General features: G+C 40.2%; 1 protein-coding gene across 2 annotated transcripts; it reads right to left on the bottom strand.

Moving 5' to 3' along the window:
* On the bottom strand, positions 1-9968 carry tfap2c (transcription factor AP-2 gamma (activating enhancer binding protein 2 gamma)). 2 transcript variants are annotated; one of them, XM_061291375.1, is made up of 8 exons: positions 9543-9968; positions 8405-8881; positions 7334-7385; positions 5899-5970; positions 5020-5242; positions 3451-3569; positions 2355-2496; positions 1-1989 (listed from the first exon to the last, which is right to left on the bottom strand). In XM_061291375.1, exons 1-8 carry the CDS (start codon positions 9588-9590, stop codon positions 1701-1703), a joined length of 1422 nt encoding a protein of 473 aa, XP_061147359.1. In that variant the 5' UTR covers positions 9591-9968; the 3' UTR covers positions 1-1700. The 2 variants fall into 2 exon arrangements, with proteins under 2 accessions (XP_061147359.1, XP_061147360.1); XM_061291376.1 differs by lacking the exon at positions 5899-5970.
* Between the last annotated feature and the right edge of the window lie 5449 nt (positions 9969-15417).

Below are 15417 nucleotides of genomic sequence, written 5' to 3'. Positions count from 1 at the left end.
TCAAGTGTCAGGCTTGAATTGTATTTATTCTTCCTGCTGTTTTTTGTTTGTATGTATCTTTACATCATTTCCAAAGCCAAAAAAGGTACATCATGGCCACAAGAGCTAACCTCGCTATTTGATTTACAAAAAAAAACTAACCCATGTATTAGAAAAAACATCATAAAAACCACACACCAAAAAAAAAAAGTGGGAGCATTATTTACAAAAAAAAACCGCCCATTAAGTTACAACATAAATTAGAAAATATTTACATTTGGGGGACAAGTTTTTGTGAATAAAATTATGTATTGGGATTTAATGACTAATTAGAAAAAAATATTTACAGTATGTCCATGTGCTCGCAAGACACACACACACACAAATGCAAGTACACACACAGGCGTTAACTCAACAATAGGTTGACTCGCCCCCATTTTTTAAATACTAAAAGGCTGAACAAACACATGTGGTATCAAATCGAAGACCTTTTAAAGGGAACATATGATGGAAAAGCGACTTATCTACAAATATTCGGGTGGCCAGATCAAGTGCAAAAAAACACAACCGAGCAAATCTTTTGCTGTCTTGTTATTTCTGAAAATGTGTCTGTGAGCGAGCCCTTCTAAAGATTTACTTGACATAAAAACGACTCCCACAGCAATTATTTTCCACAGTCATCCAGATCATAGTCACTTGCAAAAGACAAATCGACGTAACTGGTAAAAAAAAAAAAAAAGTCAAATATGACTTAAGCAATGGTGCACCCCGCAGTAGAGTGGGCGGGGTGAGGAAAACATCAGACAGGACAGCCCTTTCAAAACAAGGTGATTTCTGTGTCATTTGTGTCAAAAGGGACACAAAGATTCTCGATGTATTTGTCCAAAACGTATCCCAAATGTGTTAACCTGGGAACTTCAAAACCGTTTCAAAACGTTGAAACAACTCCAAAATAAAATAGGTCTCCTTCAAGACACTATCACTGAGGCTTCTGTTGACTGAGTGACCCATTCAGACAGCACACTGGAATCCTCCCCGCACAGTCACACAAACAACGCATGAGCAATAATAACAGAAAAAAGCAGTGCTGGGCAATTGCATCTCTTTCTCATAAAATTAAACCCAAAAAAAGTTGTCCTTTTGCAAGTCCGTCGAGACACAGGAAATCAGAGGATTTGCCTCCAGACGCCACAGAGGAGGAAGGGGAGGAGGGGGCAGGGTGGGGGTCACAGCAACTCATCTTGAAATGATGTCCTCTTGACGGGGGAGAATAGCAGCATGCGCTTATCCTCCCAGCCTCAAAGTTGCCCGAAAGGATGGCTGTGTTCGGAATTGTTCACTCCTTTTCTACTCCCTAATCTCTATTTGTGAATGTTTATCGAGTTCAGTATAAAAAAAAAAAAAACATCCACGACATGGGGACAGGTTAAAAATATGAAATTGGGTTTCTATATGTGCTTAGTATATCAAAGGCAAAAAATGTCAAAGTAGCCCTGGCATCCTTCCATTTTTCCGGATGAAAATCTTTCGACACCCAAGAAAAAGTCACCCACTCATTATTGTTTATTAAATTATTTCTATTTTTAGTTTATTACGATATAGTGCATTAGCGATTAGGGAGTGAATTTGAAGACAGCCGTACGTAACAATACTATATTGGAAGGGGCGTTGGGTAGCCGGGGGTCTCGGAATTCACAGGGTAAAAGCTGGTGGGGGGGGTCTCATTTCCTGTGCTTGTCCAGTTTGTCGGCAGATTTGCCGCCGCCGTCGGAGGCTCCCTGCGTGTCGGAGCTCAGGTACATCTTGTCCATTTGTTTGAGGGCCTCGTTCAGATAGTTCTGCAGCGAGGTCATGGCGGCGCAGATGGCCGGCGAGCCAAAGCCGTGGCTGATGAGGCTGAAGTGGGTCAGGCAGCCCTGAATGCCCGGCTCCAGGATAGGCGCCGGACGTGAGTTACCCAGCGGCGAACGGTCTTGGGTGAGCAGGTCGGTGAACTCCTTGCAAACTTGCCTACGAAAAAGGGGACGGCAATACTTCATTTAAAGTTTGGATATTATTGTGCTTTTTTTTTTAGTGGAATATTTACGTTTGTCATGCTTCAAATTACTCGTACATGGGACCAAAAATTGGCAAATTTACACAAATATATATTAAAAAATGAATAAAATCAGTCCCCTCTCCTATGTGTGTTTTGGATGGCGATCATCTCACCAGATTAGGACTAAACACATCATAGAATCCATAACAACAGCGAAAACAATTACAAACAAATGATGGGGCTTTCTCCTTAATATCAAAGACAAGACTGTAGGGAACCCAAATTCCGTCAACATTTAGCAAAAGGGAATTTCTTAGCACAAAAGATGACAACTCACTTAGCAGCGAGGAGCATGTTCTTGCGAGAGTTAACCTCGTTACGTTCCACGTGGGGCCTGCCCAGGTACTCCGCGATGGCCTTGGCGGGGAACTCCGTCTCACACACATAACCAAAGTCACGAGCTAAATGAACGGCTTCACCTGAGGAGAGACGGAAAGGTGGAATGAAAAAGAGCGTCTTTGATTTGTCAACACACGCACGAGGGCCGCATCAGCTATTCGCTCCGAGCGCTTTGCATTGAAGCTTTAAGGTCAGCCGGGCCTCCCGGCGAGCGCCGCACCAGATAACAAGGCCCGATTCAACTTGCGAAGTCTGGAAATAGCAGCAGGCAGGCTCCAAACCTTCTCATCGCACAGTCATCAGACTTTGGAATCAAAGTGAAGCGAGGAGGAAAACAGAGGGCAACCATTCTTGTGATCACTGTGGGGCCATAACATGACCAGTCTATATTTACCACAACGAGGTGAAAGGCTGAGTTTGATTTTCGGGAGGACTTGAGGGCAGTTATTGTCTGTCAGCTGATCAGTCAGACATTCTGAAGTCAGCACATTGTGGAAAAATTACAGACCGAATACTTGCGGCTGCATTTGGAGTTATATTATTTTTTTTTGTATTAATGGAACGATTGGTAGTTTTATCGTGATGACAATTTCATGCATATAAATTCAATGAACTACACAACAACATATTTTCCTTTTCTGACTGTTTCCCTTTAAGCTATGTGTGTAATGTGTGGTTTAAGAGGTTATAATGCTGCAACGTTGACGCTATTCATTAGCCTGTCTATGGTGTTTTCCATTGGTTGATAGCATTAAGCGAAGCAGTCTTTGTTCAGTTTGGTTTGAGAGTCTATTCAGAAGAATTGCCAACTATCGGTTTTGTTTCTGTATCTTTATTCCTTAATACAGTATATGTATTTATTTTGGAATACAGAAGCCAAAATGCATGTTTTTGGAATGTGGGAGGAAGCAGTGTTGTTGAGTAACATTTGCAGTATGGCGTTCAGACGCTAAAGTATGATTGACGTTCCCACATTCTCGCTTTATGAGAACAACATTCCAACCCGAGAGTAATTACGGAGTGACGCTTCTCACCTTCCACGAGTGAGGTAAGTAGAGTGACATTGGCCGCCTTCCTTCTCCCTGCAGGCAAGTTGAGCCCAATTTTGTCCAGTTTTTCACGCAGCGAGCGGCCTCCGTTTTTCGACTTGGCTCTGTGAACACACCCAGATACACGCACGCATAAAGACAGAAGTCATTGTCACCCAGCTGACTTATAGATATCTCTTCACGGAGCTTTGAGAAATGAACATGACATGTAATCGTCTGCTCGCGGGATTCCATCAACTCATCCATCCATTTCTCAAAGTGCTCATCCTCACTCGGGTCGTTGGTTTATCCCAGCTGTCTTTGTGAGTGACTGGTCATCAGCCAATCACTAATAAACAGTCGACAACAATCATTCACACCATTTATACACCTATGGAAAATTCATCTTCAATTACCCCAACATACGAATGCGTGGCGATTACCCTGAACCTAACATGCGCAACTGTCATAGCTGAGTAAAATAATTTGGATCACTGTTGTACCTTAACAATTTCCAAAATAAAGTTGCTTCCACAGCAAAGTGCATTGACCAACTTGACTTGATCAGTTGCATGCATTTGCATGCATTTAGTTGAACAGAATAATATCGCCACATGATTGAATGATAGAGGGCCACGTACGGAGCCCTGAGGCACACCAGACCAAATTATTCATTCATCCATTCATTTTTATAGGTCAAGTTGTAATAGCACAATATTTCATCTAACTTTTGATAAGCAGCGGGGCACTCCCTCAACTTGTCATACTGATGAATAATTTAGTTTTCAATTATTTTATCATGCATGTTTTGGGGAATGTGGAAGAAACCTGGACAACCCAGGAAAAAAACAAATACAAGCACGTGAAGAAGCCAAAGAAGTAATTTTAACTCTGAGACTAATTAGCCTGGACTTTTTCCAAGCATTTAATTAAAAAAAAAAAGTGGAGACACACTGCACTGCAACTAACCTGCCGGTCGAGGAACTTTCCGTCTCGCCCACACATTATTTATGAAATGTGATGACATGCAAATCATCCCGCTTCTTTGTTCAGTGAAAATGCCACAAGACAATTGAGCAGCAACAGCGGCAGTCGAGTGTCGTCTGCGCAATGAGACCACGACACACTTTCTGCATGAGTGGCGGTCCAGCTCTCTCTGCGAGATGGGCAGCACCTTTGGTGTGTGTGCAATGTCCCTCCGCTTGCTATATGACCTACTTAAAAATGCTTATAAATCTGTTGTTGTGTGTCAGCAGTAACGCAAAGCACTTGGGAAGCAGCAAACGTGCGGTCCAAGCACAAAATTGTCTGGTGTACGTATATTGGACTGTCACACATGATGGCACACAAACACTGCAAACACACATGAACATGTGGCATAAATCTAACTAAGTGGCAGTCCAGCTTATTTTTTGCCACTTTTTTTTTTTTTACTCCATTCATCAGACATTGTGCTGCTCCTTCTGGTGTGCATGCCCTGACCACCCGGGGGCAGTATAAAAGTAAATGCAAAATATCTAAAGTTGCAATGGAAACACCATTTAGCAATTTGTTTTGGAAGGTTTGCACTCTGACCTGCGTAAAACTCCTCCCAGCAGCGACGCGTTCAGACACTCAGGCGGCGAGAGTCGCCTCTGGACCTCGGCCACCGTCACCTTGTACTTGGAGGTGGAGCTCAGCAGCGAGAGGCGACCTGGGACGGAGCAGAACACCTCCGTGGGGTTGGACACCATGCCAAGCAGGGACTCCTTCTGGAAAGGGAGGCCCAGCGCGTTGCCTTTGGGGAGAGTCACGGGCCCTGAGTGGGGAAGAGAATGTGGGTAAGACACCATGAGCGTTCTGTGCTTCATCAAAACCATCGTAAGCATGCGGCACAATGTGTCTGCACTCGAATTGAGAAGGGAGTGGCACATAAGGCAACGAATAATACAACTCTCTGAACCGGACTGCTTTCGAGCAAAACCATTTGGACCAAATTCTCAAACCTCCCCTCACAAAAAAAAATAAATCTTTGCATTTTCAAATTGTCATGGCTGCAACAATGGAATATTTTCCACAGTATTGTGTTTCTGCATCATTTCGAAGCCGTTCATGTTAGAGTTTGGGTGCACAACTCTCCACAAACAAATTGCAGGGCAAAAATCCATTTTGTGGATTCTGCTCATTTCATTTGGTTGGCATTATTGTTGGTCTTCCTACCACATGTAAATGCTACACAATGATGATATGAGGAACTCAGGGTCACCTCAAGGGAAATCTACAACTGTTGTAAACTACAGATTGCTTCAGCCACCACCCACAAATATGTTCCGTACACAGACAGCCGGTCATGTACATCGACTCCAGTTATCCTTGAAGATCTACAGAAAACGTACAAGCACTGACAGTCACTGGACATACAACCACAGCACAGCACACTAACATAGAGCACAGAAGTGAGGCGACAATCCTCACCCGCAAGGATGCCCCCCTGATAACAAGTCCTCTGTACGCGATCAAGGCTCCTGGCCCCTCGCAGTCCTAATACTGAGACAAAAATCACAAGAGTCACACATGCGGCGCCTGCCTCCCTGCCTGCCTGCCTGGCTGCTCGCGGGAAGCCTACTTGGCCCACAGCGTGCCCTCAAGCGTGGGAACGCCGCACCATGAGTCATCGTTGCTTCCCATCTACAAACGCAAAAGCCTGTATTGTTTTTTTCCCCCTTCTTCTAGATCTTTTGAGAGGTGCTTAAGACCCATAATACGTCTCAGCCCCTTGACAAAAGTCAATAGGGAACACATGAAACGTGAAAACAAATGCAACATGGGCATCAGTGAATATTCAGTCTGGATTATACATTTTTGTGACATTACAAAATAGACAAACACCTTTCATTTTTTTCAGAGCAATCGAGGAAAGCTTGAGAAGCTTATAAAGAAACAAACATGTTAAATATCAAGTTAGCATTTTCAGATTTTTGAGACATTCAAACTTCCATATATCCTCTACAAAATCATATATGAGAATGAATTTGTGAATACTGAACCATAACACCACACTTGTTTTGAAAATAAAAAAGTAATTGATTTCAAGTAAATTGTCTATTTAAATCACCTAAGACTGAAGTTCTTTAGGGGTTGACACTACAACGTTATGAAAGTTAGGTGAAAGTCATTCATCAATTATTTTTTAGTAGTGTTGCCTAGCCTTTATTGCATCAATGTCAGAAACGGTAAAGAAGCCAAACTCGAGCGGCATTTTGAGCAACCTTCAGACCAAGACTGGGGAACAATGCAAATTCCCTCCGTGCGGAACAGGTTTTCCCGCTTGGTGGTTTGGTCGTGCAAGTGGCAGTCCCAACGACAAGCTCGCCGGAATAAAAATTTTCAACAATATAAAAACAGTTAGCAATGTAACTTATTGTTTGCTTGACGTTGGATGCACGTGGAATGCAATATAAGAAAAAACACAAAAGAACAACAACCAAGATTACGTAAGACGTCCGTCTTTCTCTCTGCACGTAAGTGTATGATTACAAGTGCGATTAGTCAATGTGCAGTCACTCTGACTCAAAGCCCTTTTAATGGACTCCTGATGACAAAACATTGGGGAATTAAGCGCCTTAATCAAAACAGTTCGTGTCCCAACAAATTACTAAACCGTCCTTCACATGCAAGCCCACTGCCGCGCCCTGGCCCATTCAAAAGACAAAGTAAATGCTATTATTTTAACACTTTCTTTCCACCCACTGGACGTCTTGTCAAGCACCTTCCCTGTAAGGAGCTTAGCTAAGTACATCTCGCAGGTATGAAGGATCATGAGGGATATACTGTCTGTACTCTGCATTCTGAACAACTGAAGAGCAGAGGTTGCAAGCCTCACGTTTGACTCGAGTGTTTGGAAACGTACCTTTTTTGATGACCGTCTGATCTGCCATGATAATACTGTGGTTGTCCACGTGCTGATAAAAAAAAAAAAGAACGCAATTGGAAATGAGATCAAGAAGCTATTGCACAGGTTAACCAAATAGCAGAAAATACAAAAACTAACTGTAGGCATTGACAAAAATGATAGTTTCGTTTTGGTTGGGTTACCAGGATGTGGTTGCACAAATGAATTGCATCAAACAAGTGTTTCTAAAATGTTTGTGCATAGAGTTTAATGAACTAGGTGACATATTCACACGACACTCATTGGTTATAATTACAGAGGGATAATAATTTACGAGTGTCAAGAAGTATTATCACCCAAGAGGCAGATTTTTTATGCAGTTCTTGGAACACATTATAATTTATAACTTTTTCGCTTATAGGCACATCACAAAAATCAATTTAGAGAATACAAAAAAAAAGTGCAGCTGCATTGCTTCAAGTGTTTCTGTGCGGATTTCCAAAAATTGTCCATGTGACGTTTTAAGTATAGAAAAAAATAGGAACTACAGTGTGGTTGAAGAAAGAAATTACATTGTGATACTAAGTAGCTTAAAAGATAGTTTTACACATTAAATTAAATAGTTGGAATATTTAGAAATAATTCATGATGATGCTGATTGTGGAGCATGCATCAGCAAAATTGCAAAGAATTTCAAACATTTAAAAGGAGGCCCATATTTCGGGACGTCAAACCTAACTTCCAATTTTACGCATTTTAATCAGCTACTTTTGTTATCTGCTTTGCTTTTGAATGTCTTTTGCCAATGTGTGTGAAAATCCTTTCAGGTGATGTGCTTTTGCTTGTGTGAAGCACATTGTGGAAATATTTTTTTAGATTATTACTGGTATGCTCTTGTTAACAATAAAATGAAAAGAATTTCAATTTCTACATAAATGAAGGCATATCCAATCGTACCGGCTATTCTCTGATGATTTAGGGATGTGGCACCCTTGACATCAAATTGGGCCTTGGAACCACACTGGTGTGTGATCTCCATGCAATCGTTTTTTTTTTTTTTTTTGCGAGGCATGCAGGGCCCACACCCACCTGTACTTCGTCCATGCCGTGGCCCTGCATGTCGTGCATGCCATGCATGTTGTCCCCGATCACCGACGCCTCGATGCCATGGGCGTGCGGGGACAGCAGCTCCGGCCGGCGGAAGCCTTCCCTCCTCACCCCGGACGAGCCGCCACCTCCTCCTCCCCCGTCCAGGCCGAGGATCTGGCCGGCCAGGCCGCTGCGGCCGTGCGCTGCCAGCCCCTCGTGGCCCTGGCGCCACGGCTGCTGCTGGTTGGACGATGGCGACTGGTGAAGCGAGTTGATGTTGAACGGGTCGCCCAGGTGCGAGTAAGGGTCACCGGACTGCGGGTAGGAGATGGGCTGGTAGGGGGGCGGGAAGTAGGGCGGCTGGAAGTCCGAGCTTGCCGAGTGTGAGAGGGAGGGAGGTGGGCTGTACAGGTGCTGGCTGACCGCTGGCAGGTGGGGCAGGCGCGGGTTCCCATTGCTGCTGCCGTCGTGTCGCTCCTGCAGGATGGAGGGCCACAAATATAATTATATTCTCAGAAAACTTTCTTGAAACATCAGTTTTTTCCTGCTTTGTTTTGAAATTTTGAGCGAAACCCAAAAGATTAAGATACCACTTGAAGGTTGGGTTTTTTCTTTTACTTTAAATACACAGTAATAAACTTTTGGAACCATAGCTTCACAGTATGTTTTTTTATTTTCTTCCTTCCATTGATTTATTGAGCTGTTATTTGATTATATTTAAAAAAAAACAGCACAATAACTAGGAAGAATTTAACTAAAAAAAAAAACATTGTTTGAAATGACTTGAGAAAACTCTCTTATATTTATGTCACTGGGCTTTTTTTGTCAGATGCAGAAAATATTGAATATTATCAAATCGTCATCTCGTGTGTGCCCGGTGCAACGGCACACCTTTAAGTTCTACTAACCTCATGCAGCATGTGTTATAAATGTCAAATCACTTTTTTTAAAATGCGCAAACTCCGAATCCAAGCAAACGGTTGAGCTTTCTATGGTCCAGAAAATATATTTGCTTCATATGCGCTTTTGACTGGATGATTGGATTTAGTTAAAATATTGTAAGTTAGTACCCATACAGTTGACTATTTTCATATAATATATAATTTCTGTGCTTCGCTCAAATTGTCCCCGAACTCACCTCGCAGTCATCTTCATATTTGACGTTGTCTGCTAATTTCCACAACATGTTGACCCCCGGGGGAAAAGGGTTTGTCACCCCCGAAAAATAACAAGCAAACAAAAACAACAACCAAAACACACACACGAAGCGAATAAGTCAATGCCTTGGAGTTAATCCAGTTTGGTGGGGAAGATCCCAGTGAGCGTCTGTTATAAAAACGGGAAAAGCGGACAGCGATCCGGCCGCCAACCGGAGACTGTTCCACGGAAAGCCAGTGAAAAGAAAAAATGAATTCTCTTGTGGTCTCTGCAGCGGCTCGTCTCGTCTGTTGAGCAACCGGAGCCAGGCTGTACATTTAACAGAAGAAACTTGACTCCCTCTGATGGACAAAACAGCGCAGACGCGCATATCAGGCGCAGGCTGCTTTTGCAGCTCTCCAAAGTCGCGCAGTCAAGACGGGTGGGCGTTTCCACGCGCAAGGACGTCACCGGGAAGGCAAACTCAAGGCTGCAACCATTGGTTAGAAAAAAAAAGAGCGATCGCTGATTGGCTAACAAAATGGCCAATAAGAACTTTGTGCGCCGGTACGTTGCCAGAAAGGAGACCAAAATTACAGGATACATAATTTGGAGTCCAACTAATAACTTCTGACATTTAAAATTAGCTCAACTATTTCCCAATTTAAGGCCTGACATTTTTCATTTGCTGCCACACTATTAGAAATATTTTCCATGGAATTTTGTCATAGTACTGTATTTAAGGTTCTTTAAATTCGTTTAGATTTGTTGCCGTTTTGTCATAATCCTGTATTGAAAGTTCTTTAAAATCATTGAATAGTGTTATTTATTTATTTATTTATTTATTTATTTATTTATTTATTTATTTATTTATTTATTTATTTATTTATTTATTTATTTATTTATTTATTTATTTATTTATTTATTTATTTATTTATTTATTTATTCATTCATTCATTCTTTTATTTTTTTTTCCCAAATCGTCACTTTGAAACTCTCAGTTAAATAACGAGCATTCGTGGTGTTTTAAAGACTTTCTCAGTGGTGGTTAAGAGCCTGTTTAAAGTTCCAATACGCCTGAGGAGGGCTGAAGCATGCGTCACTCACTCACTACGAAACTCCTTGCGCTCATTTGCATTTCTGGTGGAATTCTGCAAGATCTGACATAAACACGCTTCGAAACTTCGGCATATAAAGACTTTTGAACAAAACATTTTGCTGCATTTAAAAAAACATTTCAAACTGCACGAATGTGTAGACTAATAGCCTAACCATTAAAAGGTCCTTTCAAACTGGTTCAGATTTAAATTTGAGAAAGAACAGCCCGTGTCCAGCAATGCATGCGTGCCAGGGTGCATGGGAACAGCAAATATGCTCGAGATTAACTCATACGCGTGCTGATTAAAATGTTATTTGACGTCAGAGTGGACAGGAGCGACCTAAAGGCACTTAATCACGCATGGCCTCACGTTTTGAACTGTGAGTGTATGTGTGTGTGTGTGTGTGTGTGTGTGCGTGTGCGCGCGTGTGCGTATGTGTGTCCTTCAACGACATTATGAAACGCAGAGGGTTCTGCGGATATCAGAACATAAAAACTAGAAATAGTGGATAAATCTCTTTTTAAGTAGCCTGCATGCGTAAATAAATAATAATTTGTTTCAATTAGTTACCTAGTTTTAATTGTGTGAAGGCGAAGGCCTTCACACATATGTTATTCTACTCCATTTACTTTATTGTGTGAAGGCGAAGGCCTTCACACATTGATATTGTACTTTATTATTAAACAACTTATTCCTCCCACTTTTTTGACATCTAACTACTCCCACATGCTTCAACCCATTCACCTCGTTCAAACTTTCACACGTTCCAAAAATTCATGGCACGCTTGCCAGTATTTTTCGCGTTCATAACATTTACCGTTTTTAAGTAATTAGCAAATTTGTGCCTTTTATTTCCCCATTCATTCTTAATGGCAATGTCAATCCGAGCCAGTTTCCTGTAGTGGGTTCGATTCCCACATTGGGCGTCATTAATTATTTTACTCTTTATTCTTCCCGCTTATCATTTTCAACGCTTATCATTTGTAACTAACATTCGCATTCAACATTCATTACATTAAGCAATTTCCACCACTTTGATTACGTATTCGCATTCAACAAACACATTCATTACATTAACCAATTTCAACCACAACATAGTAAGGGACTCAATTAGCTCGTGGGAAACACAAGTGATTCCAGTACACGAGCATCTTTCCCGAGTGGTATCAAAACCCGCGTCAGTTCGATTCCCACATTGGGCGTCATTATTTATTTTACTCTTTATCCTTCCCGGTTATCATTTTCAACGGTTATCATTTGTAACTTTTGTCATTCGCATTCAACATTCATTACATTAAGCAATTTCCACCACTTTGATAACGCATTCGCATTCAACAAACACATTCATTACATTACCCAAATTCAACCATCACTGATGTAGGATCCTGATTAGCTCAGTTGGAAACACAATGGCTATGTCAACCTGCGTCAGTTTCCTGTAGTGGGTTCGATTCCCACATTGGGCGTCATAAATTATTTTACTCTTTATTCTTTCCCCTTATCATTTGTACCTTTTTTGTAACATTTGTAACATTTCATTTTTAACGCTTATCATTTGTACCTTTTTGTAACATGTATTTGTAACATTTTCCCATTTATTTCACAATAATTTATTTTCCCTTTCTATTCTTCCCGCTCATCATTTTTAACGCTTAACGTTTGTAAATGAACATCTGCCTTCGCCTTCACACGCAATTTCTTCCGAAATTGCAATTCTAGTTATTGTGTGAAGGCGAAGGCCTTCACACATATGTTATTCTACACCATTCTCTATTATTATTATTATTCTCTTTTATTCTCCACACTTTTTTGACACGTTTCATCTTCCACATAATTCATCCGATTCACTCCATTCCACTTTTCACGTATTCCAAATATTCACGCGACGAGCGCTTGTATTTTTCTCGTTCCGAAAATTTTCCGATTCCGCAAAATTCCCAAAATTCCGACAAATTTTTCCCCATTCATTCTTAATGGCACATTCGACATTTCACATTTACGTCGTTCCAATTTGAAATTCACATCATTCAGCACATTCTAATCACATTCGGAAGGATTCTCGACATTCCCAAAATTCCCAAATTCGAAAATTTCACGTTTTCACGTTAAAAATTCCGACAAATTTTCACAAAATTTCGTTTTTCACCTCTAACTTCTACATTTTTCAACCGATTCAACTCGTTCCAACTTTCAACTGTTCATCTTTTGCCTACCTATTCGACAACGTCCCACTTACCAAAAACTTCACATCTTTTATTTTGAAATTCAACCAAAATTCTCTAAAATTTCGTTTTTCTACTCTAATTTCTACATTTTTCAACCGATTCAACCCATTCCAACTTTCAACTGTTCATTATTTTTCTACTGATTCCACAACTTCCCACTTACCAAAAGCTTCACATCTTTTATTTTGAAATTCACACCCAATTCCTTTTCCCTTCTCATTTCTACATTTTTCAACCGATTCAACCCATTCCAACTTTCAACTGTTCATCATTTTTCTACCTATTCCACAACTTCCCACTTACCAAAAACTTCACATCTTTTATTTTGAAATTCACACCCAATTTCCTTTTCCCTTCTCATTTCTACATTTTTCAACCGATTCAACCCATTCCAACTTTCAACTGTTCATTATTTTTCTACCGATTCCACAACTTCCCACTTACCAAAAGCTTCACATCTTTTATTTTGAAATTCACACCCAATTCCTTTTCCCTTCTCATTTCTACATTTTTCAACCGATTCAACCCATTCCAACTTTCAACTGTTCATCATTTTTCTACCTATTCCACAACTTCCCACTTACCAAAAACTTCACATCTTTTATTTTGAAATTCACACCCAATTTCCTTTTCCCTTCTCATTTCTACATTTTTCAACCGATTCAACCCATTCCAACTTTCAACTGTTCATCATTTTTCTACCTATTCCACAACTTCCCACTTACCAAAAACTTCACATCTTTTATTTTGAAATTCAAACAAAATTCTCTCAAATTCCGTTTTTGTACTCTAATTTCTACATTTTTCAACCGATTCAACCCATTCCAACTTTCAACTGTTCATCATTTTTCTACCTATTCCACAACTTCCCAAATACTTCACATCTTTTATTTTGAAATTCACACCCAATTCCTTTTTCCCTTCTCACTTCTACATTTTTCAACCGATTCAACCCATTCCAACTTTCAACTGTTCATCATTTTTCTACCTATTCCACAACTTCCCACTTACCAAAAACTTCACATCTTTTATTTTGAAATTCACACCCACTTCCCTTTTCCCTTCTCATTTCTACATTTTTCAACCGATTCAACCCATTCCAACTTTCAACTGTTCATCATTTTTCTACCTATTCCACAACTTCCCACTTACCAAAAAATTCACATCTTTTATTTTGAAATTCACACTCAATTCCCTTTTCCCTTCTCATTTCTACATTTTTCAACCGATTCAACCCATTCCAACTTTCAACTGTTCATCATTTTTCTACCTATTCCACAACTTCCCACTTACCAAAAACTTCACATCTTTTATTTTGAAATTCAACCCCAATTCCCTTTTCCCTTCTCATTTCTACATTTTTCAACTGATTCAACCCATTCCAACTTTCAACTGTTCATCATTTTTCTACCTATTCCACAACTTCCCACTTACCAAAAACTTCACATCTTTTATTTTGAAATTCACCACAAATTCTCCAAATATTCTACATTTCTCAAGTAATTCAACACGTTTCAACATCGTTCGGCAGCATTCCCCGAAGAAGTTATTCATACATTTCGCCTTCACACGCAATTTCTCCAGAAATTGCAAAATTCTAGTTGTGTGAAGGCGAAGGCCTTCACACATATGTTATTCTACACCATTCTCTATTATTATTGTGTGAAGGCGAAGGCCTTCACACATATGTTATTCTACACCATTCTCTATTATTATTGTGTGAAGGCGAAGGCCTTCACACATATGTTATTCTACACCATTCTCTATTATTATTATTATTATTATTATTATTCTCTTTTATTCTCCACACTTTTTTGACACGTTTCATCTTCCACATAATTCATCCGATTCACTCCATTCCACTTTTCACGTATTCCAAATATTCACGCGACGAGCGCTTATATTTTTCTCGTTCCGAAAATTTTCCGATTCCGCAAAATTCCCAAAATTCCGACAAATTTTTCCCCATTCATTCTTAATGGCACATTCGACATTTCACATTTACGTCGTTCCAATTTGAAATTCACATCATTCAGCACATTCTAATCACATTCGGAAGGATTCTCGACATTCCCAAAATTCCCAAATTCGAAAATTTCACGTTGTCACGTTAAAAATTCCGACAAATTTTCACAAAATTTCGTTTTTCACCTCTAACTTCTACATTTTTCAACCGATTCAACTCGTTCCAACTTTCAACTGTTCATCTTTTGCCTACCTATTCCACAACGTCCCACTTACCAAAAACTTCACATCTTTTATTTTGAAATTCAACCAAAATTCTCTAAAATTTCGTTTTTCTACTCTAATTTCTACATTTTTCAACCGATTCAACCCATTCCAACTTTCAACTGTTCATTATTTTTCTACTGATTCCACAACTTCCCACTTACCAAAAGCTTCACATCTTTTATTTTGAAATTCACACCCAATTCCTTTTCCCTTCTCATTTCTACATTTTTCAACCGATTCAACCCATTCCAACTTTCAACTGTTCATCATTTTTCTACCTATTCCACAACTTCCCACTTACCAAAAACTTCACATCTTT

Source organism: Syngnathus typhle, linkage group LG11 (assembly GCF_033458585.1).
Source record: "Syngnathus typhle isolate RoL2023-S1 ecotype Sweden linkage group LG11, RoL_Styp_1.0, whole genome shotgun sequence".
NCBI classification, from domain to species: Eukaryota; Metazoa; Chordata; class Actinopteri; order Syngnathiformes; family Syngnathidae; genus Syngnathus; species Syngnathus typhle.
This window is presented reverse-complemented; position numbering and strand designations above follow the sequence as displayed.